The sequence below is a fragment of the Martes martes genome, assembly GCF_963455335.1.
Source record: "Martes martes genome assembly, chromosome: 13".
In the NCBI taxonomy this organism is placed as follows: Eukaryota; Metazoa; Chordata; class Mammalia; order Carnivora; family Mustelidae; genus Martes; species Martes martes.
The window spans coordinates 55,757,817-55,784,692 of record NC_137901.1 but is presented as its reverse complement, the minus strand read 5'-3'; the positions used below and the strand labels follow the sequence as shown (position 1 = coordinate 55,784,692).

The 26,876-nt window shown below is 37.0% G+C and overlaps 1 protein-coding gene across 1 annotated transcript in view; it reads right to left on the bottom strand.

Annotated features, from left to right (window-relative positions):
- Window positions 1–520: 520 nt before the first annotated feature.
- The window catches only part of ARHGAP28 (Rho GTPase activating protein 28), a 206,423-nt gene continuing 180,067 nt past the window's right edge, over window positions 521–26,876 (bottom strand). The window contains exons 13-18 of the mRNA XM_080821521.1: window positions 24,845–25,042; window positions 24,411–24,524; window positions 14,165–14,221; window positions 12,266–12,390; window positions 3,396–3,460; window positions 521–1,280 (exon numbers count right to left, since the gene is read on the bottom strand). Coding sequence (XP_080677647.1) covers window positions 1,186–1,280; window positions 3,396–3,460; window positions 12,266–12,390; window positions 14,165–14,221; window positions 24,411–24,524; window positions 24,845–25,042 — 654 coding nt within the window. The 3' untranslated portion in view covers window positions 521–1,185. The remainder of the gene's footprint in view (window positions 1,281–3,395; window positions 3,461–12,265; window positions 12,391–14,164; window positions 14,222–24,410; window positions 24,525–24,844; window positions 25,043–26,876) is intronic.

Here is a 26,876-nt window from a genome sequence, read left to right as displayed (position 1 = left end):
GTGGATTTGCTCTCCATTAGATTGTGGAGAACTGTATGTTCTCACCGATTGTAGGTCTGAAAAATGGCTCTGCAGGATCTTCATAGTAAGACAGTTTCCAGCTTACCAAATATGCATCTGATTTTAAAGCCTGAGGCTAATCCACAGTGCTTGGCCAATCTATGAATGATGAACAGAAACAATTTGCTTTTATAGCATATAAAACCTGGATATAAGAGTATTTTTCAGTACTTCTGGATGAAGAGCAGTTGGATAAAGACAATTCTCTATTTTTAAATTGGGGCTACAGAAGTGACAATCTACAGTTGTAAAATATAAAAAAATGATATGTTTGATCGGGAAAGGAAATCTGTGCCTGGCACAGAGAAAGCTTTTCATTGAGCACCACAGTCATGATGAAAAGACAGAGGTCTGTGACTACTAACTACACAGAAGGTTACGAAAGCATAAGAACACCCTCTGTCAAACTAACCTTTGCTATGGGAACCTGTGCGCACAAGAGAACAAGCTTTAAAAATATAAATTTTCAAGAACCCACAATAGAGAAATGTTTACTTGCACCAGAATGCGGATAGTCATAATACAGTACAACATACGTAACAATACAGTGTTCTTTCAACAGAAGTTCATCCTCCTCCAATTTGGGAGCAAGTCAGGGCATCGATATTGGATGCATAACTTTAGAAATTGATTCCCTTTGAAAAGCAGATCTGAATTATTTTGCAGAGCAGAAATTATTGATACTTCTGGCATTCTTGTTCAAAAAGGTCAACATATATATAACGTAAGTAAAACAAAGATTCTTCCACGTCTGTGTTTCGTAGCATCTGCTACATAAAGAAGTATTTTTTATCTCTAGGTGTAAGACGAAGTTCATTTCTGTTGTGAATTCAAAGTACTAGAAATGATTATAGAGTTCCATATACTAGCTTGGCCTTTCCTCTGGAACAATCACAGCGTCCTTCCTTCACCGCTATTAAGGAACCATAGGAGAAAGCCTCAGCTCACTCAACCAGCTCCTCCTCCACAGTTCATGTTGACAATGCTGGGAGATGCCACTTGGGCTGAGGAACACCAAGAGGGTTATTGAAACAAACACGTCAAAGACAGTCTTGTTATTTTCCCTACCAAATGTAGAATCTTCTTGGCATATAATACATGATAGGTGCCATCTTGGGGGTTATTTCAAAAACTTGGTTGGGGTTTAATCACCCACTCTGCTTGAGGATTTACATGATATATATCCAATATATAAGCATCTGGATCCAAGCAATGCTGCCCTAAAGGAAAGAGAAAATCAGAGAATGTTTTCGAGAGTGCACACTTCTATGTGTGCATGTGCGTGTGTGTGTTGGGAAGGTTCAAATAAGGCCAAGACAGTTCTCTCAGCCAAAGGTTAAGTAGATACATGTTCAAGGTTCTTTAGCAAAGCCAGGCTGCCTGCCTGCCTTATTCCTTCCCTTCTTTGTTTCTTTCTGACTGTGAAATACTTCAAATAAACCCCATGCCAAATTGTGGGAAAAAACAGACATACCAGCTATAGCCAAATTGTTCCCTAGACTCAGCACATAAATTAGGAAAATACGGCAAGAACCTGTCTAAGGTATAAACTGGTCATTTATATAATAATACATGTCCTCTAATGGTTTTACAGACAGTAACTTGACCAGGGCTAGAAAAGATTAAAATCACATTCACTTCGGGAATGGTCATTTTGTTTCTTTACTACAGATGCAATTCCCACAGACAGGAAATCTAGAAATGATAACAACAAAAAGATCATACCATGAAGCAAATACATTTGAAAATGTTTATGTGCAGTGTGTTTGAAATGTATATCAGTCTCAAATGAAACCACCAATATCTGACTCCTTGCTTGATTCATTTATCAAATATTTCTTGGAAGTTATTATATGCTAGGCACTATTCCAGGGGCTAGGGCTACAGAGAGGCATCAGATAGTGAAAAATATATGCCCTGAGGTCAAATAAAGACAACCAGCAAATAAGCAAGTATAATATAAAGGAAGTCTTGCGGTGATAAGAACATAAGAGAACAACAAAGCTGGGAAGGCACACCTAGAGAAGGTGAGATCCTGGAAGGTCTCTTTGAGAAGGTGACACAGTGGCCTGTGAGAGGTGAAGGAGTGAGAAATGAACACTCAAAAGGAGAGCATTCTGGGAAAAAGTCAGAGTAAATGCAAAGGCTCCGAGGCAAAATGTGCCTGGTGAATGGATCTGCAAAGCTGGTGCTGAGAGGAAGTCTGTATATAACTTGAGAGGCAACTGCCCGCAGGTGCATTTAAAGCAATGAGAAGGACTGAGCTCGCCAAGGAAGTTAGGTGTAGGTAGAAGAGTTCTGAGGCCTGAACCCACAGTTTTCCACATTAAAGGTTGAGAGGATGAGAAGTAACAGGCAAAAGAGACTCAGGAGCTGCCAGTGAAGTGGGACAAAACCCAGAAGCTTAGGTTGTCCTCGAACCAGGTGAAGAACGTGTATTTTCAAAGAAGGGAAAGATCAACTCCGATAGTTATCAAGACAGAACAAATGACTGGATTTCACAATGTAAGAGTTCTCTGGTGGCCTCAACAAGAGCAATTTTGGTGAAGTGTTGCGGGGTAATGCTTGACTGGAGTGGTTTCGAGAGAGAACAAGAGGAAGAAATTGGAGGACAGAAAATGGATTCAAGGAGTTCTTGCTGTAAAGCAGAACACTGGAATGGAAGCAGGTTTGAGAGAGAGTTTTGTGAAGATGAATATTACTAAAAATGTTTATGTAGTTGGAAATGATGCAGTTGGGAGGGAAAAGCTGATGGTGCTGGGAAGAATGGGGGGCTGAAGCAAGGCCCCGAGTGGCAGGTGGGAACACAAAGTGAGGCACACGTGGAGGTGTTGGCCATCATTGTGAGCTGGCGTGGTTCATCCAGACTGTGCAGAGGGCAAGTAGAAGACCTGAACGAAGGGGAAGGCAGGACACAGATGTAAGCAGAGGCAATTTCTGTTGGATTCCTTTTTGCTCCCCCTCAGGGAAATAGGAAGAATTAACCTGGGCTTAGGATGAAACCAGGGAAGTTAAACAAGAAAGGTGTCACAGTGTCAACGTTCCATGATGTTCTCTGTTTTGCAGGGATCTCCAGGAAGTGACTTTCCAACTCTGAGGCACACTTAAAAGACCCAAAGTCTACTCCGTATCAATTAAAATATCCACATTTAAATTTTGAAAATATTTTAGAAAATTCATACAACTGTTCTCATATGAAATTAAAAATTCAGAAACTTACTGATGTTGAATTTATATTTAAGAAACTCATAAAATATGCTTTTACAATAATAGCATCATATTTCTTTTAGAGTAATCAGAAAATTTAGGAGTAAAAACTGTTAGAAAATGCTTACCTATATTTCCTCCAATTTCATATAACCGTTGGTTCTGAATCTTAAAGCATTCTGATGAACCATAACTGAAAAAAAAAAAGCAATGTAATTTAACCTTCTTCCATGATCTGAGGTAAATTTGTGCTTTAAATATCATGGCAACAATTCCTTCTGTCTTGAATGAAATACACTCACAAATCATTATTATGATCAAAGTTATGATAAATAATTCTATTTGTTTGACACGGCCAAGCATCCAAGGCACAGGGAAGGTGGGACTATTCCAAACCAAGATGGACACTGCTGTGCCCTAAAGCAACCTGGAGCCCATTCTACCCACAACTGTCAGCTTCATTTAAGAGAGGACTGTTATAGACACAGCAAGGCTGGTGAAGGAGCAGCTGCATATTTAATACTGCCTTGTCATTGGTCACATTACTCTCAGTTCAAAAGAAGTCAGGTTTCATTTCTCTTCTTGCCAAAAATTGAATGGGATTCTCTCCTCTGTCTGTGCTGTTTCTAAACTTGCCTAAAGCTTTTCAAACTGCTTAATGTTGACTTCATTGCATATTTTTGCTCTATAGTGAAAGCAAGTCAGAGATAATAATTGTCCAATTTAATTTCTCCACCCCAGACTAGAATACTGCAGTAGAAGAGTTGGCTGATTTTCATCCTACCTGAGCAATGACTTTCAGTTTTGTTACTTCCAAAAGATTGACCTCGGCTCTTTGTGAGGAAGAAAGATGTGTGACCTATTTTCTTTAATTAAACATTTTTATTTGAGATCATTATAGATTTGCTCATAGTTTTAAGAAACTGCACAGATAGATCCTATGTACCCTTTACTCTGTTTTCCCCAGTAGTAAAATCTTGCAAAGCTCTAGTGCGTTACCACAACCAGAATGTCAACATTGATTCAGTCAAGATGCAGAACATTTCCATCACCACCAGACCCCTCTTGTTTCCCTGTAATAAGCCCACTCACCTCCCTCTCCATCCTCATTCCTACCCTCATCCCTTATCCCTGGTAACCTCCACTCTATTCCACACTTTCTAGAAGTTTGTCATTTCAAAAATGTTAAATAAGTGGACACACAGAGTTTAGAACTTTTTGTATTGGCTTTTTTTTTTTTTAATCACCATAAATTTCTGGAGATTCATCCAAGTGTGGCATTTTAATTTGCTCAGTAGCACACCATGTCATGGATGTGCCAGTTTGTTATTTACCTGTTGAAGAAAGTCTGGGTTTCTTTTCCAGATTTTACTATTATAAATGAAGTTGCTATACGCATTTGTATACAGGATTTTGTGTGAATATAATCTTCATTTCTTTGGGATATATGTCCACGGGGCACCTATCTGGTTCAGTCCATAGAGCATGTGACTTGATGTTTGTTTTTGATCTTTTGAGTTGTGAGTTCAAGCCCCATATTGGCTGCAGGCATTACTTGAAAAAAAAAAATACCCAAGAGTGTGATACCCACAGCCATGGGTCACATGGCTGTGGCATATTTAGTTTTATGAGAAACTGCCAAACAGTTTTACAGAATGACTATAGCCACCACCAATGTATGAGTGATCCAAAGATCTCTGTTATCTTTGCCAGTATTTGGTGTCCTCACTATTATTTATTTTAGCTGTTCTGAGATGTTTAATGATATCATTGTGGCTTTGCATTTCCCTAATGGTTAAAGATACTGAACATCTTTTCATGTGCAAATGTGTATCAGTATATACTCTTCAGTGATATACATTTTTATTTTTTATTTATTTTTTAAGATTTTGTTTATTTATTTGACAGAGAGAGAGAGAGCACAGTAGCGAGGGTGGCAGGCAGAGGGAGAGAGAAGCAGGCTCCCTGCTGAGCAAGGAGACTAATGTGGGGCTCCATCCCAGGACACTGGGATCATGACCTGAACCGAAGGCAGACAACTAACTAACTGAGCCACCCAGGGACCCCTTGCTCATCTTTAAATTACGTTGTTTCTTTCTTATTTTTGAGTATTGAGTTTTCCTTTTATACTCTAGATACTCGTCATTTACTGGAAGTGAAGTTTGTAAGTATCTTTGTCTTTTCATCATCTTCATTGAATATTTTAGTATATGTTTTCAATCTTGATGATGTCCAATTTATCAATTTTTACCTCTTATGGATCATGCTGGTTTTTTTTGTTAAGGTTTATTTATTTTTGAGAGAGAAAGCATGGGGGAAGGAGCAGAGGAAAAGAATCTTAAGCAGATTCCCGGCTGAGCATGGAGCCCAACATAGGGCTTGACCTCAGGACCCCAAGATCATGACCTAAGCTGAAATTAAGAGTTGGTCACTCAACTGACTGAACCACCCAGACACCCCTGGATCATGTTTTGATGTCAACTTTAAGAGCTCTTTACTAGCCTGACATCACAGAGGTTTTCTCCTTTGCTATTTTCTAAGAGTTTCATAGTTTTACATTTTACATTTAAGTCTGTGATCCATTGTGGGTTTTTTGTTTTTTGTCTATAGATGTCCTGCTAGAGCACCATTTATCATTTGTTAAAAAGGCTACCTTTCCCCCACTGAATTGCTTTTGTACTTCTCTCCTGGGTGGCTCAGTTCGTTAGCTCTCCAACTCTTGGTTTGGGCTCAGGTCGTGATCTCAGGGTTGTGAGATCGAGCCCTGCATCTGTCTCCATGATCATCAGGGAGTCTGCTTGGGTTTCTTTCCCTCTCCCTCTGCCCCTCCCCTCTGTTCTCTCTAAAATAAATAAATAAATCTTTAAAATTTTCAGTTATTAGAATAGTCAAATTCATAGAGACAGAAAGTAGAAGAGCAGTTACCAGTGGCTGGGGGAGGGAGGAATGACAAGTTATTGTTTACTGGGGACAGAGTCTGAGTATGCAATGATAAAATCTTTCTGGACATGGATGGTGGTAATTATTATATAATAATGTGAATGTACTTAATATCAGTGAATTGTACATTTAAAATGAACTTTGTCATGGGCAGCTTTTTCCTCTCCTATAATCAATCTTTCCTTCTTTTTTCTTTCTTTCACTCTCTTTCTCTCTCTTCCTCCCTCCCTTTTTTTCTTTCTTTTCTTTTTCTTCCTCCCTCCCTCCCTCTCTTTCTTCTTTCTCCTTCTCCCTTCCTTCCCTCCTTTTCCTTTTCTCCTTCCTCCCTTCCCTTTCCTTCCTTCCTTTTCTTTTCTGTTTTTGTCTTATTGCAGTGGCTTAATCTTCTAATAGTATTTGAATAAAAGTAGTGTTCCTGATCTAGTGTTCAATCTTTCATCATTAAGTATAATATTAGCTGTAGATTTTTGTAGATGGTTTTTATCAAGTTGAGGAAGTTCTTCCTTTTTCCTAGTTAACTGAGGGTTTTTATCATGAATGGGCATTGGATTTTGTCAAATGTTTCTTCGGTATCAATTAACATGATCATATGATTTTTCTCCAATCCAATGGTGGATTCTACATTAATTTCTAAATATTGAGCCAAACTTGCATACCTGAAATGAATCCTACTTGGTCTCTGTAATTCCTTTAATATACGCTGGATTAGCTTTGCTGATGTTTTGTTGAGGACTTTTGTCTCTAAGTTCATGAGAGATATTAGTCTTCAGTGTTTGTTTATTGTCTTTTGTGTCTGGTCAATACTAATTTCATAAAATGAGGTAGGTAGTGCCCATTCCTCTTCTACTTTCTGGTACAAGAATGATAAATTGGTGTTCATTTTTTAAACATTTGTTAGAATTCTCCAGTGAAACCATCTGGACTTAAAGATTTCTTTTTTGGAACACTTTTAAAGATTCAATTCCTTTAAAGGCTACAAAACTACGTCATCTTTGTTGTCTTTTGGTCACTTGTGGTTTTTGAGGATCTGGTCCATTTCTTCTAAATTTGTGATTTTGAGTATATAGTCTGCTCACAATATTTCATTATCCTTTTAAGAAGGGGAGAAAATACAGAGAAACACAAACAGGATGTGAAGATGGAGAGACTGAAGTGATATGTCTATAAACCACAGAATGCCAAGGATGTTGTCAACCACTAGAAGCTAGGTGAGAGGGATGGGAGAGCTTCTCCCTCCCAGCTTCCTGAAGGAACCAACCCTGCTGACACATTTCTTTCAGATTTCTGGCCTCCTGAACTGAGAGAATACATTTCTGTTGCTTTAAGCCACCTACTTTGAGGTTATTTGTTATGGAAATGCTGGGAAAATAATATATAGTCATATCTCATCAGGCTCCTCTGTTTCTCACACTTGCCTTGTTTTTGATGTCTTTGAGGAGGACTCATCAGTTATTTTGCAGAATATTTCCAAACTGGGATTTGTCTGATGTTTTTCTTGCAGTTGTCAGGAGTTATGTGTTCTTGGGAGGAAAGTGACAGAAGGACCAATTTCATCAATTTTTTTTTTTTTTTTAAATCAGGGCTATCAGTGTGACTTTATCATTGTTGATGTTAACCTTAGTCACCTGCTGAGGTCAGATTTCATAACTATGAAGTTATTCTTTTTCTCTCTTTACATACTACAGTCTTTGGAAAGAAGTCACTATGCAGACAATAAAGAATGCTGAGCCTCAACCCTTTTAAAATATAATTGTCTTGGGCGCCTGGGTGGCTCAGTAGGTTGAGTGTCCAACTCCTGATTTCAACTCACATAGTGTTCGTGGGGTCTTGGGATGAAGCCCTGCTTCTGGCTCCTCACTGAGCAGGGAATCTGTTTGAGATTCTCGCTCTCCCTCTCCATCTGTCCCTACCCTCTCCCCTGCCCTCGCTTTCATGTATAAATACAACTTTTAAAATAAATAAATAAGTAAAGTCTTCAATCCATCCTCAACATACACTGAGCACCATATCCAGTGGTGCAATTTTTGCTTCAACATCAAAAATATGATTTAAGAAATGCATAAGGAGTAGGATAATCTATTACAGTTACTATTTTTTACCCATTCTGATGTTCTCCTTTCCTTCCTGATGTTTCAAGTGTTTGTTATCATTTTATTCCTATTTAGAGAACTTCCTTTATCCACTTTTTATGGGTAAATTTGCTAGCAACAAAATCCTTTAGTTTTGCCTCACCCAAGAATGTCTTTGTTTCCCCTTCATTCTGAAAGATATTTTTTGGAGGACATAGAATTCAAGGTTGTCAGTTCCTTTCTTTCAGTAGTTGGAAAGATGCTATGCCATTTCCATCTGGCCTCCAGGGTTGCAAATGAAAAATAAGACATCTGCAGTAATTAGAATTGGTGTTCCCTATAAGAAAGGCATTGCTTCTCTCTGGATGATGTCAAGGTTTCTTTCTTTGTCTTTAATTTTTACAAGTTTGATTATGTTGTTTTGGAAGGGATTTCTTTGGTTTGTCCTAGTTTCTTGAGTATATAGGTTTATACCTTTTGCTAATTTTGAAAGTTTTCAGTCATTATTTATTTACAAATACTTTCTTCAGTTCCTGTTTTCTCTACTTTTGTTACTGCACTGATGCAAATGCTAGCTCTTTTGTTACTGTCCATGGATCCCTGAAGCTCTATTCTCTTTTTTGGGTCTGTCTTCTTCCTGTTGTTCAGAATAAATAATGCTACTGATATTCCTCAAGTTTACGGATTATATTCTCTGTCATCTCCACTCTACTACTGAGCCCAACCAGTGAATTTATTTCACTTATTCCTTCAGTTCCATAATTTTCATTTTATTCTTTTTTATAACTTCTATTTGTTTGCTGAGGTTTTCTATTTTTTCATTTGGTTCAAGATAATTAATAATGCTTGTTGAAGCGTGTGTGTGTGTGTGTGCGTGCGCACGTGCGCGTGACTGCTGCTATAAAATCCTTGTCAGATGGTTCTAACATCTGATTCAATTTAGCACTGGCATTTCTCAATTGTCTTTTCTCATCCCTATTGTGATTTTCCTGGTTTTAGGTATAATGAGTGATTTTGTATCATACTGCAGATACTTTGGATATTATGAGACTCTGGATCTTACTTAATCATCATTTGTTTTGGCAGGCATTCCTCCTGTTGAAGTTTAGCATAAGGTCTGGGTGGATGTGTATGTTCAGCTTTTTGCTGGGCCCCACTGACACCTTCCTAGTGAATGTGGGACACCAACTGGCATTGCTTTGCTGCCTCAGATTGGGGGTGTAAGATCAGCTCCCTGCTGGGCTCTGCTGCCACCAGGGAGAGGAAATAGAAGTTTGACTCTTGCTGCTTTGTTGCTGTTGGTTGAGGGTAAAGCTCAGCTCTTCACTGGACTTCACTGAGGGTGGGGTGAAGCTGGTGGATAACTGTCTGCCTTGCACTGATTTGTTAGGTTCACTGCTGCTGGGGGGAGGAGACTCAGCTAGAGGCAGGACCCTGCTGACAATGCTGTGGTTGGGAACTGGATCACCACCTGATTCTGTTGGGTGGGGCATGTAGATCAGTTGCCTGTTTGGTCCCACCGAAAACACAGGTGTAGTGGTGTGCTTTTTCTGTTGGTGTTTAGTTGGAGTAGGGCAGGAATTGCCAAAATGGTTTTTTGTGGTTAGGCCATCTTCTCACCAGTCTTTTGGCTGTAGGGACAGGGTCTTCTTGGAGCTCCTTTTTTGTGTGTTCCTGTTGCCAGGCTGAAGGTTCCTGCCCATATGTCTCCCTGCCTGGACATATGAGAGGCAACAAGGAAATCCAGGAATTCACCACCATATTGTTTCACAGGCCCAATGTCCCTAGGCAGTCAGCACTTGTCTGTCTACCTTTCAGAGAAGAGTGTGTCCAACTTTCATTGTGTTATGTCTGAGGGTTTTTAGTTCTAAGAGGAGATCTGGGAGGAATGGGACTTCTCTCCCCCTTTTTTTACTTAAACAGAAGAAGTGGTTAGTCAGAAAATAAGCCTCTAGTGAAAAAGGCAAAAATGGGCCAGTTTACAACTAAACTAAAATTGGCCAGTGTTCTAACTAGTGAAGAAATTGGACTGAACAACATCTTTTGAAGTTCATACAAAGGATTTGCATCTATCTATAGTCACGGATTCTAATCTATTTTTATTAGAACATTTTCATTCTACAGAAGGTCTAAATCAGAGTACAAAAGCAATTTTATCACGCATGTGACTAGCAATCATTTGGATGGTCACATCCCCCCAGTGACATTTCAAGTCTCTCTATGACTGCCTAGTGGTAACTACTTACAGTGTTCTAGCAACAGAGAGAAGTTAAGTTTTCTGCACTCGTGTTGGCCCCTGTCTACTCTTTTCTTTTTTATGTATGCTTATATATACACATACATAGATATACATATGTATATGGAGAAGGAGAAAGAGAACATACAAAGCATGCACACATCATAAGAATGCTTGAAGAATTTTCACAAAGTGAACATACCGTGTAACCAACCCCTGTAATACTAAAAAACGAACTTCTCAGAAGCCACTGTCATGGGTTCTTAGTTACTATTCCCTTCACTCTCACGGAAAGCCTCTATCCTGGCTTCTAACACCATAGATTACTTTTATTGGTTACTCTTGTTTTTTTTAAATTGAAATATTTTTGAGATAGTGGTAGGTTCGTATGTAGTTGTAAGAAAAAATACAGAAAAATTCCTCATACTCTCTGACCACTTTTCCCCAAATTGTAACATTTTATAAAAATACAGTATAATGTCACAGTTAATATACTGACATTGATATGATCCATCTATCCTATTCAAATTTCCCTCTTGTACTCATTTCTGTGTGTGTATATTAAGTTCAACATAACATGTAGAGGTTCTTTGATCTACCACCAGAGTCAAGATACTAAGCAACTCCAACACTGTCAGATCCTTGTGTTGTGCTTCTATGACCATACCCATCTCCCTTCCATGATGTCCTCTCCTCAACTACCAGCAACTACTAACATACCCTCCATTTCTGAAATTTTGTCACTTCAAAATGTTGTATGAATGGAGTCTTGTGGTATGTAAGCTTCTGCAACTGGCTTTTTTTCCCTCCCCCTCAACATGGGTACCCCTTCTTAACAGTACTGGAAAGCTTCTCTTTAGGAATTTCCATCAGTTTGGGGGTACCTGGGTGGCTCAGTTAAGTGTCCAACTCTTGATTTTACCTCAGGTCATGATCTTGTAAGATCAAGTCCCACATCGGGCTCTGCTCCGCACAGAGTCTGCTTAAGATTCTCTCCCTCTGCCCTTCCCAACACCTCCTCCCTGCTTGCTCTCACTCTCTCTCTCTAACAACAAAACAAGAATAAAAATAATATCCACCAGTTTTACTAGAGACCATCAAACTGTACTTGTTCTCTACTGGATGGATTTAAACTAGTGTCTATCATGTTTCTCATCTTTTAAAAACCTCAGGGCAGATGTTTATCCTTGAATAAGCATGCCTGAAGAAAATTATCCTGATTAATGTTACTTCAAGGTGACTTATGGGAGGATAAGCAAAAGGATTTTTTTTTGTAAATAAAATTCTGATCCCAAGATTTATTAGTAGTTTATTTTAAGGAAAACAACGGCTATAATGTCCATTTAACTACATAAACTATCTGATCTAGGCATGTTGAAGCTCAATGAAGCCTGAAATGGTATTCCAGGTATCTCTAAAACTAACTTGTTATATTTTTTATTCTAACAAATGGTAAAACTCATGTAGTAAATGAAACCACCAAGATAGAATATGTCTGTTAAGACTCCCGTTTGTAGAACTTTCTTAAACACACAAACAAAGACAAAACAAAAAACCCACTTCTATTACCAACAATTCTATAGTCTACTTAATCTCTTTCTCTACTTTTGATTTACCCTATTGTTAAAGTCCCCAAAGTAAACTTAGGTTCTAATTTTCCAAAAAGGTCAAGTTTGTAAATGCCTTGGAAAGTTACTTAATCTGAAAAAAGATCACCTTCCTTGTACAGAGACCTATATTCACTTATACTCACCTGTTCTCATATTGAAATTTTGCCAGTATGTCTTTGGCTTTGGTGTGACTAGTGAGCTGAATGGCCATGGACACCTTAGAAAGAAGTGGAGCATGGACCCTTATGACTCCTTCCGGCACGTCAGACTGCCAATGAGGAAAAATTCAGTACAATCTGTCAAACTAGGATGAATATCACTTTAATGATTGCACTTAAGAGATATGAAAATCAGTGGCAATGCAAATTAGGAAAACATATGAGTGTGACCAGTATTTAACCAGAATGAAACACTGCTTTCTTTTCAACAGGAGATTCACTAAACTTAACCTGGGATTTTACTTTTGTTACATGCTTAAGGCCTTGCTATATTGCCTTAAAATGAGAGAAGTAACACTAGGTTATTAAAAAAAATCTCATGTTTCTATCAGTTCATTTCCTTCAACTGTGCCCTAAATAAACTTACTTTCAGCAGAATTCTGTATTTCAGTATATTTTAAGATCAAGATCTGAAAAATTTGAGAATCAATTAGAAAATACAGCTTTTTAAATATTCGTTATCTTTAGTTAGTAACAATGATTGGGGGGTCCAAGTTGAATTCCAAATGAGTACTTAAAACTTGATCCCTCAAAGTATGTGATAACACTCTGAAGAGCAGCATATGGACTGCTGAGTATCTGTTTTCATGTGACAAGACTGGCCTGCAGACCTACCTTGGATCTCTTATTAAATGAAATAATCAAAGAATGGCATGGTCTAATTAACAGCAATTTCTGTTTTGTCAGGATTGAGTGGAAAATTCCTTTTGTTTCCAAATTTTGAATATTTTAGAAATTAATTATCTACCTAGATATGAATAGAAATAAATTTCTATCTGGGGATCTTGCTAACTCCTCAGGTAATCATTTTAAATTGGAACATTCTCAAAGGATGGCATGGTTGATATAGAAGGTTCAAGATGAATTGACTTAATATATACGCTAAAAGGATATGTTAATAGGTTGAACTGTGTCCCCCCACCAAAAGATATATTGAAGTCCTAACCCCCAGTAGCTGAGACTATAGCCATACTTGGAAATACGATCTTTGCAGCTGTAATTAGCTCAGAGGAGATCATAATGGAGTAGGGTGGATATATATCCAATACGGCTATTGTTCTTATAAAAGGAGAAGACACACACACACACACACACAGTGTGTAAAGATGGAGGCAAAGATTAAAGTGATGTGTCTACAAGCTAAGGAATATCAAGAATTGGTGGCATCACTGAAAACTAGGAAAGATATCAAGAAAAGATCCTTCTCTCACAGCCTTCAGAAGGAACGAACTAAGCAGACACCTTGATTTCAGGCTTTTAGCCTGCAGAACGGCGAAAGAATAAATTTCTAATATTTAAAGCTACCTATTTTACGGTAGGAAACTAATAGAAAATGTTTTAAAATAGGGTCAGTTATTATGGTGCTTTTATACTATCACCAGTGAGAACCAGGAGAACATGCCAGGGAATGGATGTTGAGGGTGCAGGGTGTCAGGTTATTGGAACCAAGACTAAACTCCTAAAACACTGTTTTGGTTATTGCAGTCCTTCCTCTTCCAGCACCCTCCACCTCGCCCCAGAAACCTCTGTAACATAAATTCCACTTTCCTGACATTACTGAACCTGAGATCATAATAATCACATTTTACCTATAAATTCCTACAGTATTCATACTTACTAACCATACATTCATACATACTAACCATACATTTTGAGTCATCAGTTAGTTTACTCTCTCCCTATACTACTTCTTCATGTGCCACATGAAATGTCAAGTTGAAGGATAGAACATGACCAAAATTATACACAGGTATGATAGACATGGCCAGAGAATATCATGTAGGGACTTAATAAGAGAGGAAAGGAAATTATTTGTTTTCTTACCATTCTTCTCGAAGAGGGTGATTTTTGTAGTACCTTTGAAGTCTTGGGGCTTATAACCTAAATAAAACACATTTAATCCTCAGGATTAATGTAGGGAAAACAAATATATGCTGCTATTAGAAGAGTAAACTGTTAAAATTTTTATGGAAAACATTTTGGAAATATTTATCAAAGTATAAAATGAGTCAACAATGCTACATCTGTAAGTTTATCCTACAAATATACTTTACTAGTGAGAAATAATGTATATACAAGTTTGTTCACTGTGCATAAATCTTACTAGCAAAAGACACAATCTAACTCTTCAACAATATGGGATTGCTCACATAAATTATGATATGTCTATGGAATACCATGCAAAAGAAGCAAAGAAGGCTTTGTAAACTCATAATGGAATCATGATATGGAATAATCACCATGACTTTTTAAGTCAGTAAAGCAAGACACAGGACAGTATTTCATATATGCTACCACTCATGCAAAAAAAGGGGGAAGAACACCACCTGGAGTTTCAGTCAGCTGCACTCCATGGTGTTGCATGCCTCAGTATCTATTTTGTTTGGCAAGCACCCTGCAGTGACCTTAAACTGACAGTAGTTCCTCATGCAAGCCCACGTCCTAGACATAAGCCCATGCAGTCATGAGAAAATTGTGGAGTCCTGATAGGATTTCCCTGTAACCCTCGTGAACAACAGTCTCTCCACCTCCCAGGGTCATCCCCATGTGTGCCCCTTAGATAAGACCCCTGTGGAATGCACAAAAAACCTACTCTTTTGGTTTGAATTGACTAATCTGGCCTTAGCCTGGGAACTCCAAAGCACTGTACCCATGAACCCCAACAAAGAAACATGCTCCAAGTTCTATGGCTATGTCTGCATCCTGCCTTGACCTACCCATATGGTTCCTTGAGGCATGCTATGTACTTCCTCCAGAACCTGTGAATACTAAACTTTCCTATTTCAATTTCTCTTACGGTTTATTGTTGAGCTGTATGTGATTCACCATCCAGTGCCCTGTGCTCCACTTAACAAATGTTAATCTAACAAAGTCATTACAAACATACATTCATTTTTGTTTGCATGTGCATAATGCCTCTTTGGAAGTATATACATCTGTATGCTTTTGGGCACACCCACCCTATCACCGGTGATTATTACTTGTCTTCAGGAGGGGAAGTCAGAGGTGGCCTTTATTCTATAGTGTTTTGTACTTTTTGAACTTTGTAACCTGTTAACGAACTGTCTATTCTAATCAAAGTTAAGAGGTAAATACATGGTTTAGTACAAAAGAACTAAAGAAAGACTATTTCTTTAAGTATATGCTTCCATGGTACTTATAAAATTGAAATTCTACCTTTTTCATATCTCTAATGTTACAACCAAAAAATAAAAATAGCTGACATTCATTTAGCATTATACCACTTACAAAGTGTTTTTACACATGGTAAGTGAGTTAATGCTAATGACAACCCCATGAATTAGATATCCTTACTTTTCTCCCCTATTTATAATATAAGAAAATTGAGGCACAGGAAAGGTTTTAAATCACTGAGGCTACTAGCCCAAAGGATGCGACAAAGGGACTATTTAAGTAAGAAAAACAGGGTACCTGGGTGGCTCAGTCAGTTAAGCAGCCAATTCTTGATTTCAGCTCAGGTCATGATCTTGGGGTCCTGGCAGTGGGCCCCGTGTCAGGCTTCATGCTCAGGAGGGAGACTATGTGAGGATTCTCTCTCCCCCTCTGCCCCTTGCCTCACTCATACTCCACCCCCACCCTCTCTAAAATAAATCAATCTTTAAACTTACATTTTTCCCATCTCTGGTGCCTACCTCAGTGCCAGGCTTGAAAATAACAGCCTGCATTCCTGGTACAGGTACAGGAGGGAGCAGAATGACTCATTCACAAAGAATTCTAATTCTTTGTTCTGACCTGGGTGGTGGCTCCCTAGAATACTGGTTCAGAAGGCCTGCCTCTATCTTGACTAACTTGGAACCTGACCAGCGCTAAAGTGGTACTGGTGAAAACATTTACGGGCAAATGTTTTAGTTATGGCTGCCTGATGCAGTGGGTAAGAGTTGAAGAAAACAACAGACTAACTAAAAAGCTTGAGAGGCAAAGCTGGAAACTGAGATGCTTTGGGGATTAAGTGCTTTGAAAAGCTCCAAGTATTCCTGAGAATCTAGAAGGCCATATGCATGTGGCTATGCATGTGTACAAAAAAGACCTGAAAATAACTGAAGCTGTCATCTTAAGTGGGCTGACCTTCCGGCTCTGTCCAGGCAGGAAGTGAAGGCTCAGGCAGAGTCATAAACTGTCTGGTTGAATGCTGAAGATGCACCCAAACAAACACACAGAGTTCATCTGCAAAGACTGGGAGTATTTTGGTACAAGGCATTTAAGAAAATCTCTGTGCAAACATTAGCTAACCACTAAGCTCATGGAGCAGAGACTTCAGTAGCCACACAAAACAATTCAAACTTTATAAAATTAGCTCAGCAGAAAAGTAATTAAACAAATAAACAATAGCTAAAACAAGCACCCACAAACCCTGGAGAAGGGGGAAGAATCTTATTTCCAAAGTTGCCACATTATAATATTTAAAATGTCCATTCTTTAGGGCGCCTATGTGGCTCAGTTAGTTAAGTATCTGCCTTTGGCTCAGGTCATGATCCCAGGGTTTTAGGATAGAGCCCCACATAGGGAATCCTTGCTCAGTGGGGAGCCTGCTTCTCCCTCTCTCTCTGCCACTCCCCCTACTTGTGCTCTCTCACTCTCTGTCAAATGAATACATAAACTCTTACAAAATAAAAAAACAAAATGTCTATTCTTCAACAACAACTAAATTATGGAACAGGCAAAAAAGTCAAGAAAATATGGCCCATACACAGGGCAAAAGAAGTTTCAATAGTTTCAAAAGAAACTCCTGAAGGAAACCTAGACATTAAACGTACTAGAAAAAGCCCTCAAATAAGATATTTTAAATATGTTCAAAGAATTAATGGAAACCATGTTTAAAGAACTAAAGAAAACCATAAGAATAAGATCTCACCAAATTGGGAATATCAAAAGAGACAGAAATTATAAAAAGGAATCAAATGGAAATTCTGGACTGAAAAGTTCAACTGAAATGAAAAATCCCCTAGAAGGGCTCAACAGCAGATTTAAGGTGCAGAAGAAAAAAATCAGGAAATTTGAAGATAAACTGATTGAGATTATCCAGTCTGAAGAATAGGAAGAAAAAATAATGAAGAAAAATGAACAAAACCTTAAAACCTTAAAAAACAAACAAAACTTTAAGAACAGAACTTAAAAAACCTAAGGGGAATTATAGAACAATATCCAATATGAAATGCACCAACACATACATAATTAAGAGTTCCAGAAGAGAAGAGAAAGGGACAGAAAGAATATTTGAAATAATAATGGCTGAAAACTCTCCAAATTTGCTGAAAACACTGATCTACCTATTCAAAAAGCTCAACAAACTCAAGCAAGATAAACTGAAAGAGTTCCACGGCAAGATACGTCATAATCAAATTGTCAAAAGACAAAGTGTTTGAAAGCATCAAGAGAAAAGCAACTCAGCATGCATGAGAGATTTTTCATGAGAATAACAGCTAATTCCCCAGCTGAAACTATGAAAGCCAGAAGACAATGGGATGACATATTCAAAGTGCTGGGGGGGTGGGAACACCTGTCAAGGAAAATTCTATCTGGCAAAACAATCTTTAAAAAATAAAGAAGAGGCCTTCAGATGCCACTATGCTAGAGTCACCTGTGCCACCCAATCATGGTGAACCCCTTCATATTCTTCAATATTGCTGTTGAGAAGTGAGTCCTTCAGCTATATATCCTTTGAGCTGCTTACAGACACAGTTTCAAAGACAGCAGAAAACATTCATGCTCTGAGCACCAGGGAGAAAAGATTAGGTTATAAAAGTTCCTGCTTTCACAGATTATTCTGGGATTTACACTGTTAGCAAGTCTATGGGGAGAAATTTCATGATGAAAATTTCATCCTAAATCACATGGGACCTGGTATCTTGTCCATGGCAAATGCTGGACCCAGCACAAATGGTTCCCAGTTTTTCATCTGCACTGCCAAGACTGAGTGGTTGGATGGCAAGCATGTAGTCTTTGGCCAGGTGAAAGAGGCATGAATATTGGGGAAGTCACAGGGCACTCTGGGTCTAAGAATGGCAAGACCAGCAAAAAGATCACCACTGCTGACTACAGACAAATCTAATAAATTTGACTTATGTTTTCTCTTAACCATTAACATTCCTTTTGTAGCTCAGAAGAGCACCCCCTTATCCTCATCTGCTTAAAACAGCTTATCTTTGTGCTCTTGGAGTTCTTTGGGTTCCATAGTTTCCTTATCCCCTCTAGGTGCAGCTGAATTACAGAGTGAAATTCGTGATTATTAAAGAAAAACAAAATAAAAAATGAATAAATTAAGACATTCTAAGATAAATAAAAGCACTCTTAGGGAAACTTCCCTGTAAGAAATGTTAAAGAGGGTCCTTTAGGCTGAAATGAAGACAATAACTTGAATCTACATGGAGAAATAATACCAGTAAAGAAAACTACACAGGTAAATATAAAAGGCAGCATTATGTATTTTTTGTAACTCTACCTTCTTCCCTACCTAACTTAAAAGATAGTGCATAAGTCAATAATTATAAATCTATGTTGACAGGCACATAATTTATAAGGATGCAATTTGTGGTGGGGCACCTGGGTGGCTCAACTGGTTAAGCATCTGCCTTCAGCTCAGGTCATGACCCCAGGGTCCTGGGATGGAGCCCCACATCAGGCTTCCTGCTCAGTGGGAAGCCCTCTTCTCCCTCTCCTACTCCCCCTGCTTGTGTTCCCTCTCTCATTGTCTTGCTCTGTCAAATAAATAAATAAAATCTTCAAAAAAAGAGATGCAATTTGTGGCAATAACAGCATAAAGCAGGAGATATGGGGGTCTATAAGTAGAGCTTTTACAGGTGAAACTTGTATGAACTAGATTGCAATATATTAAGATGGTCCTTGTAGTCCTCAGGGCAACCATAAGGAGATAATTTTAAAAAATGTGTAATAAAAGAAACAATGGTTTCTTTCAACAAAAATATGTAGTAAAATAATGAAAAGTGGTATACTAGAAAATACTCTACACAAATGAAAGCAGTAATGGAGAAATTGTGGGAAAAAATCATACAGCAAAAGACATATCATAAGACATACAGTAAAAAAAAAAAAAAAAAAAGAATGGAGAAACAGACAGTCCTGCAAAAGCTAGAGATTTCAATATTTCAGTACCTCACTTTCGGTAACAGAAGAACCAGGCAGAAGATCAGAGAAAACAAATCTTCATCTAGACATAATAAACATCTACAGAACACTACCAACAGCAGAGTCCATTTGCATTAAGTACACACAGAACATTTTTCAGGATAAACAATATGTTAGGTCACAAAATGAGTCTGAATTAATTTAAAAATATCAAAATAATATTGGGGCACCTGGGTGACTCAGTTGAGCATCTGACTCTTGATTTTGGCTGAGGTCATGATCTCAGGGTTGTGAGAGCGGAATTCCTGCTCAGTGGGGACTCTGCTTGAGAGGCTTTCCCTCTGCCCCTCCCCTCTTCTCTGTAAAAATTAATAAATCTTTAAGAAAAATTTAAAATATCAAAATAATATGAAGTATATTGGCCACCCACAATGGAATTAAATGAGAAATCAGCAATAGAAGTGAATCTGGGAAATTCACAAATGTGTGGAAATTGAAACATACTCTTAAATAACCAATGAGTTAAAGGAAAATTAAAAAGTGCTTTGAGATGGATGCGTGAAAAATGGAAAACAACATACCAAAACTTAGGGGATAGGGCAAAAGTAGATCTCAGAGGAAAATTCATAAATGAAAAGGTTTACATTAAAAAAGAATGAACTCAAGTCAATAATCTAAACTTCTACATAAGAAACTAAAGAAAAAGGCCAACTAAACTCAAAACAAACTTAACAAAATAAATAATAAAGATTAGAATTTTACTAAGGACTAAGATTAGAAAAACAAAAGCATCAATGAAATAAAAGTTGGCCTATCAAAAAATCAACAAAATTGACAACATTTAGGCTAGACTGACTGTGAAAAATGAATGAAGATTCAAATTATAAATCCAGAATGTAAGTGGGGACATTATTACCAATCTTTACAGAAATAAAAATAATTATAAGAGCACACCATGAACAATTTGTACACGAAAAATCAGATAATCAAGATGAAAAAGACAAAATTCTAGAAACACACAAACTATCAACACTGGATGGAGAAGAAACAGCAAGTCTGAATAGAGTTATAATAAACAAGAAGACTGAATCTAGTATTTTAAAAAATTCCCACAAAGAAAAGTCTAGATCCAGACATTTTTGCTGGTGAATTCTGCAAATTTAAAGAATTAACACCAATTATTCTTAAACTCTTCTAAAAAATAGAAGAGGAAGGAACACTTCCTAGCTCATTTTATAAGGCCAGTATTTTCAATACCAAAGCCAGACAAGATATAACAAGAAATAAAAACTAGAGACCAATATCCCCTATGAATGATAATGTAAAAATCCTCAATAAAATACAAACAACCCATCTAGCAGCATATTAAAAGGACTGTATACCTTGGCCAAGCAGGATTTATCCTAAGAATGCAGGGTTAGTTTGATATATGAAAACCAATCAGTGTAATACATAATATTAATAGAATAAAAGGGTAAAAAAAAGTGATCATCTTAATAGAGAAAGAAAAAACTTTTGACAAAGTTGAATAGCTTTCCATCATAAAAGCACCCAAAAATCAAGAATAGAACATGTTTTCTTGAGGTCCATCCATGCTATTGAAAATGGCAAGATTTTGGAGGCATAATGCCAAGTGAAATAAGTCAGACAGAGAAAGACAAATACAGTATGATCTCTCCTATGTTTGGAATATATATTTGGAATATATATACGTGTACACAAACACACACACACATATACACATCCCAGCTTGTAGACACAGAGAACAGATTGGTGGTTGCTGTGGTGGGGAATGGGGTACAGTGGGGAGAAATGGGTAAACTATTTTTTTCCAGTTTACACAAACTGAATTTTAAAAAGGCAAAAAAATGAAATTTTCTCAAACGAATAAAGGTAATCTGTGAAAAACCCAGATTTAACATCATAGTTAATGATGAAAGATTGAGATTTCCCCTTAAGATCAGAAACAAAACAGGATCTCTGGTCTTATCTTCTTATTTAATATTTTACCAGAGTTCTAGCCAGGAAGAAAAGAAGTAAAAGGCATCCAGACTGGGAAGGAAGAAGGAAAATTATCTCCATTCACTGACAGCATGACTTTACATGTAGAAATCCTAAAGAATTAACACAAATAAAATCAAACTATTAGTGTCAGTAAATGAGTTCAGTAAAATTGCAGAATACAAGATCAATACAGAAATATCAGTTGATTTCCATACACAATTAGTGATCCAAAAATCAAATTAAGAAAACAATTCCACTTGCCATAATACCACAATATCAACACGAACAATATTTAGGAATAAATGTTAATCCAGGAAGTATAAGACTTACATACTAGAAACTATAAAACAGTGTTAAAAGAAATTACAAATTATAAAAAACCTACATAAATGGAATGATAATTCATTTTCATAGACTAGAAAATGTAATATTATTAAGATGGCAGTCCTTCCTAAATTGATCCACATATTTAATGTAATCCCTATCAAAATTCCAACTACTGTTTTTTCTTCCCAGAAATGGGAAAACTGGCCCCAAAATTCATACGGTAATTAGGGAAGCCTAAATAATCAAAGTTATTTGGAAAAAAAAGTTGAAAGACTCTCATTTTTCAATTTCAAAACTTAAAAAAAAGCTACAGTAATCAAACAGTGTGTTACTAGCATAAGGATAGACATACCAATTAATATAACAGAATTAAGAGTCTAGGGGTAAAAAAAACCCACACATTTATGGTCAATTTTCAACAACAGTGCCAAACCATTACCTGGGGAAATTTTCACCAAATGATGCTGAGATACTAGATAGCCACATGCAAAAGTATGAACTTGTATACTCCTACCACACATCATATACTAAAAACTTGAAACGGAACAAAGGCATAAATATAAGAGCTAAAACTAAAATTCCTAGAACACATAGGGTTCAAATCCTCAATATCTAAGACTTGACAAAAGATTCTTATACATGACAACAAAAGAAATACATAAACTATACATCATAATTAAAAACCTTTGTGTATCTAGGACGCATCAAGAAATTGAGAAGACAACCCACAGAAGGGGAAAAAATATTTCTAATCATACATCTGATAAGGGACTTGTATCTAGAATATATGAAGAACTCCTACAACTTAACAGTAAAAAGACAACCCCATCAAAAATTGACAAAGAATTTGAATAGACATTTCTCCAGTGAAGATACACAAATAGCCAAGAGGCTCATGAAAAGATGCTCACCATCATTAGTTCTCAGGGAAATGCAAGTCAAAACCACAATAAGATACCACTTTATACTAAAAGGATGGATAAAATTAGTTTCTGATTATAACAAGTTTTGGTGAGGATATGGAAAAATCTGAATCCTCACACACTACTGGTGAAAATGTAAAAATGGGACAGCTGCTTTGGAAAAACAGTCTAGTAGTTCTTCAGATGATTCAACATAGAGTTGCTTTATTACCCACCATATACCCAAGAGAATTAAAACATGTCTCTATATAAAAGTATAAAAGTTTATAGCAGCATTATTCATAACAAGTAAAAGATATAATCAACCCAAATGTCTATCAATAAATGAATGGATAAAAAAAATATGTGGAAATCCATATAAAGGAATGTTACTTGGCCATAAAAAACAAGTACTGATACATACTATGACCTGGATGAACCCTGAAAATATAATGCTAAATGAAATAAACCAGTCACAGAAGGTCACATAGTATATGATTTAATTCATTAAAAGTCCAAAACAGGGAATTCTATAGCGACAGAAAGTTGATAAATTGTTGCTTAGGACTGGTTAGAAGGAAATGGTGGAGGTGTATTTAGGGGGATGATAGCCAAAGAGGATGGTGTTTTTTCAGGTGATGAGAATGTTCTAAACTTGACTGCACTGATGATTGCAAACATCTGGGAATATACTAAAAACCACTGAATTTTACACTTTAAGTAAGTGAACCATATGATATGAGGAAAATATCAGCAAAGGTTTTTAAAAAATGTAATTTTTTTCTCAAAGCAATCTTTTTTCCAAATTTAAATGTTGATTCTACTGATTCTGAAGTCACTTTGCCTGTAATCAATAAAAGAATACAGCCATTCATCATGATTATGACAGATCAATAAGCAATACTCCCACTTCACTGCTTTGCCATTTACTATTCCTTTTCCTGGATTAACTTTTTCCTCCCTTCTCCCTTCAAAATACCATCTGTCCTTCATGGTGTAGCTCAAACATCACACTTCTTTCAGAAGGTGTCCACAATTCCCCACAATGGAGCTCATTCTTTCTCTTCTGCATGGTCCTGCCACATGGTCCATACAACTGGTCTAACACTTAATGCATATTCATGGTTCTTGTACATGTTTTTCTCCCACATTAGGTGGAAATTCCTTTAAGAGAAAAGCAAATTTCTCTACATCCTCCTCAAGGTTGAATGTTCTGACACTCATGATCTTCCTCAAATTAAATTAAAGCAATAAAGATAATTCATCTAAAACCTGCTCCCTTTTCACCTCCATACAAACTATACTTAAGCAAAAATTCTTTGGAATGCAATGAATTTACACTAAACAACTTGAAGACTAAAAATTATTTTATTATCTAATCACTAGAGAATTCTTTATTTATTAGATATACTGGATTGCCCTAAATCTAATTTGCATGAACTAAAATATTGACACCTATCTTTGTGAGAACCATCTTAGACTTAAGTACTTAATGGAATTTTAAATAACTGTCATCATAGAGATATTTCAAAAACTTCAACCAGAAGCACATAATTCAACAAAATGGCAAGACCTTGGTACTCTGTTATGAATACCATTTCCAAAATATTTATAATCACAAGGGTGAGAATATAAATTTTTTGGTTCTAAATTACAAGCTACTTCGTGTTACACTTTGAGAAATAAAAACCTCTGTAATAACAACATTTGCATCCTTAGTTCATTGTCATTACCTCTCGCTCTATGGTCTTCCTCCTCAGCAGCTTTTTGACACTTGGGAGTTGCTTCTTTAACAACATGGTAGCTTCATTCATTCTTCTGACTTGCATGATTAAGAAAGACGGAACCTGGAGAAGAAACACTGCTTGAATCAAAAGGAAAGCATCTGAATTACATCTCCCTGTTAGACTCCTTCTGGACACTCAGTATCCCCACCAGGGACTGTGGCATTTGTTCTTGTAAAGATTAGAGAAAATGGTAAGGATTCTTGTTTAAAAGGGAAAACATGCTTAGGAGCAGCCATTAAAGAATGTACAAAGATGCCACAAGCAACCTGGGATTATCTTCTCACATTTCCTCCCCGTGACTAAGGGCATGTAGCCTTTATGTTTCCTGGGTGTAGGTGGGCTTCCAAGGAAAACAGCACAGTCATCATATTGTTACTCACCTTCCACAGAATTTTCTGGTATTTAAGCATTAGGCGGATGATGTGTGCTGCAGTGTTTGCTAACTGTAATTCTTCATAATCAGAATGCTTGCTTCGACTGAAGAAAAGGTTTGGTGCCATTATAGTAGAAATATTCCATATACTCATTCGGTTTTTTGATTCGTTGGCAATCACTTTATTGAAGAATGTCATGAGGGCCTAACAAGAAACAGCACTGTGTCACACTACTGTAAATTATCAAAAGGCATCACTGATTGCTATCATTCATTTCTATACCCATTCATGGTGCCCCTGGAAAACTGTCAGAACTATAGAATGGTTAAATATATAATGGTGCCCCTTTTATTCCTTAAAAGTATTAATAAGAAATGTGAATGAATAGTTTATTGAATTCCCTATGTCATAAAAGTACTTCCATTTTTACGGAGTTTATTATATTAGAGATTTTATAAATGATAGTTTGCATTTTTATTTTCTTTTATCCAAAACAAGGCTGACAAATATTAAAATTATGTAGTAAACTAGAAAGAGGAAACACTGCATTTCAGATAAACATGAAGTGAAGTTTGTTGCAAAGGAAGAAAAGGAATCCTAAAAAAATCCTTAATTTAAAGCATTACCATCAAAACCTATTTCCTTGAGAAAGGAAAAACCCATTAAAAAAAAGAAACAAAAATCCCCAAAAACATGACTATCTCATTCCTCGGTCCAAATGTAAACTCAATTGAAAAATTGAAAAATTTTTTTACTTTCTGGGATCATTTTTCTACTGCTTTTCAATTTTGGAATATTCAGCAGACCAAACGGAAATGCTTACATGCAGCTGTTCTTGGCATTTAAAAAAGAGAGAGAGAGAGAGAGAGAGATTTGAGAAAGCTTAAAGTTTGGCTGAGCCACCAAAGTACAGATGCTTATGAGAACCTTCTGAAATTCACCAAGAGGGCTGAAATCTTAAAATAAAAAGATACAAAAAAATTCTCTTTAGTTTCTCAAGTTTAAATTCTGCTATAGTATTTTTTTTTATTTTATTTATTTATTTGACAGAGAGAGATCACAGTAGACAGAGAGGCAGGCAGAGAGAGAGAGAGGGAAGCAGGCTCCCTGCTGAGCAGAGAGCCCAATGCAGGGCTCGATCCCAGGACGCTGGGATCATGACCTGAGCCTAAGGCAGCGGCTTAACCCACTGAGCCACCCAGGCGCCCTTCTGCTATAGTATTTTTAATGAGAAAATGGTTGGCATATAATAGTAATAATAGTCAACATTTATGTGCGGGTTTATTAGGAAGCCAAGCATTCTTAATATTTCATATATATCACTGACTTTATTATCATTACAAACCCTGTGAAGTAGGTACTATTATTAACACTGTTTGACAGATGAGGAAGCTAATGGAAAAGATTCAGGTAGCTCTCTCTGCCCAATGTCAATTAATTAAGTGGCAAAGCCAGGATTTGAACTGAGGAAACCTGATTCTCGAGCCAGAGCTCTTAGTCTCTATGGCAGGTCAGCTTCAATCCTAGATCCAGTCACAATGTAGAATGGGGAAAAAGCGTGTGTGTGTGTGTGCATCTCCACCAGTCCCATGACGTTTTTGAGGATCTTCTGTTAGAAAAGTGTTAGATTACCTGTTCTTACTGCATCCTTGGATATATGAGAGGATAGATGACATTCTGAGCCAAATATCTGACAGCAGATGCATCCTTTTTTTTCTTTGTTTATAAAAGAACACTGTTTACAAACACCCCCAAAACAAGCTAATAAATTTCCAGCTTTTGAAATATTACTGAATTATACTAGAGATAGACATTCTTATGTCACATCCAATCCCCATGCTTGAGGATATAATTGACATATAATTGACACACTTATTTTATTATGCAGGAGGAAAGGCTCTCACCAAATTGAAATGTCTAATGAGAGGCAGCACAAAGAATCATCTTTGTTTTCAGCATTATGTTTACTGGCCTCAAAATTACAGGCTCTTTCCAACTCATCTTAACTCAATTTCATTTCAAAGATTCCAAACACCTG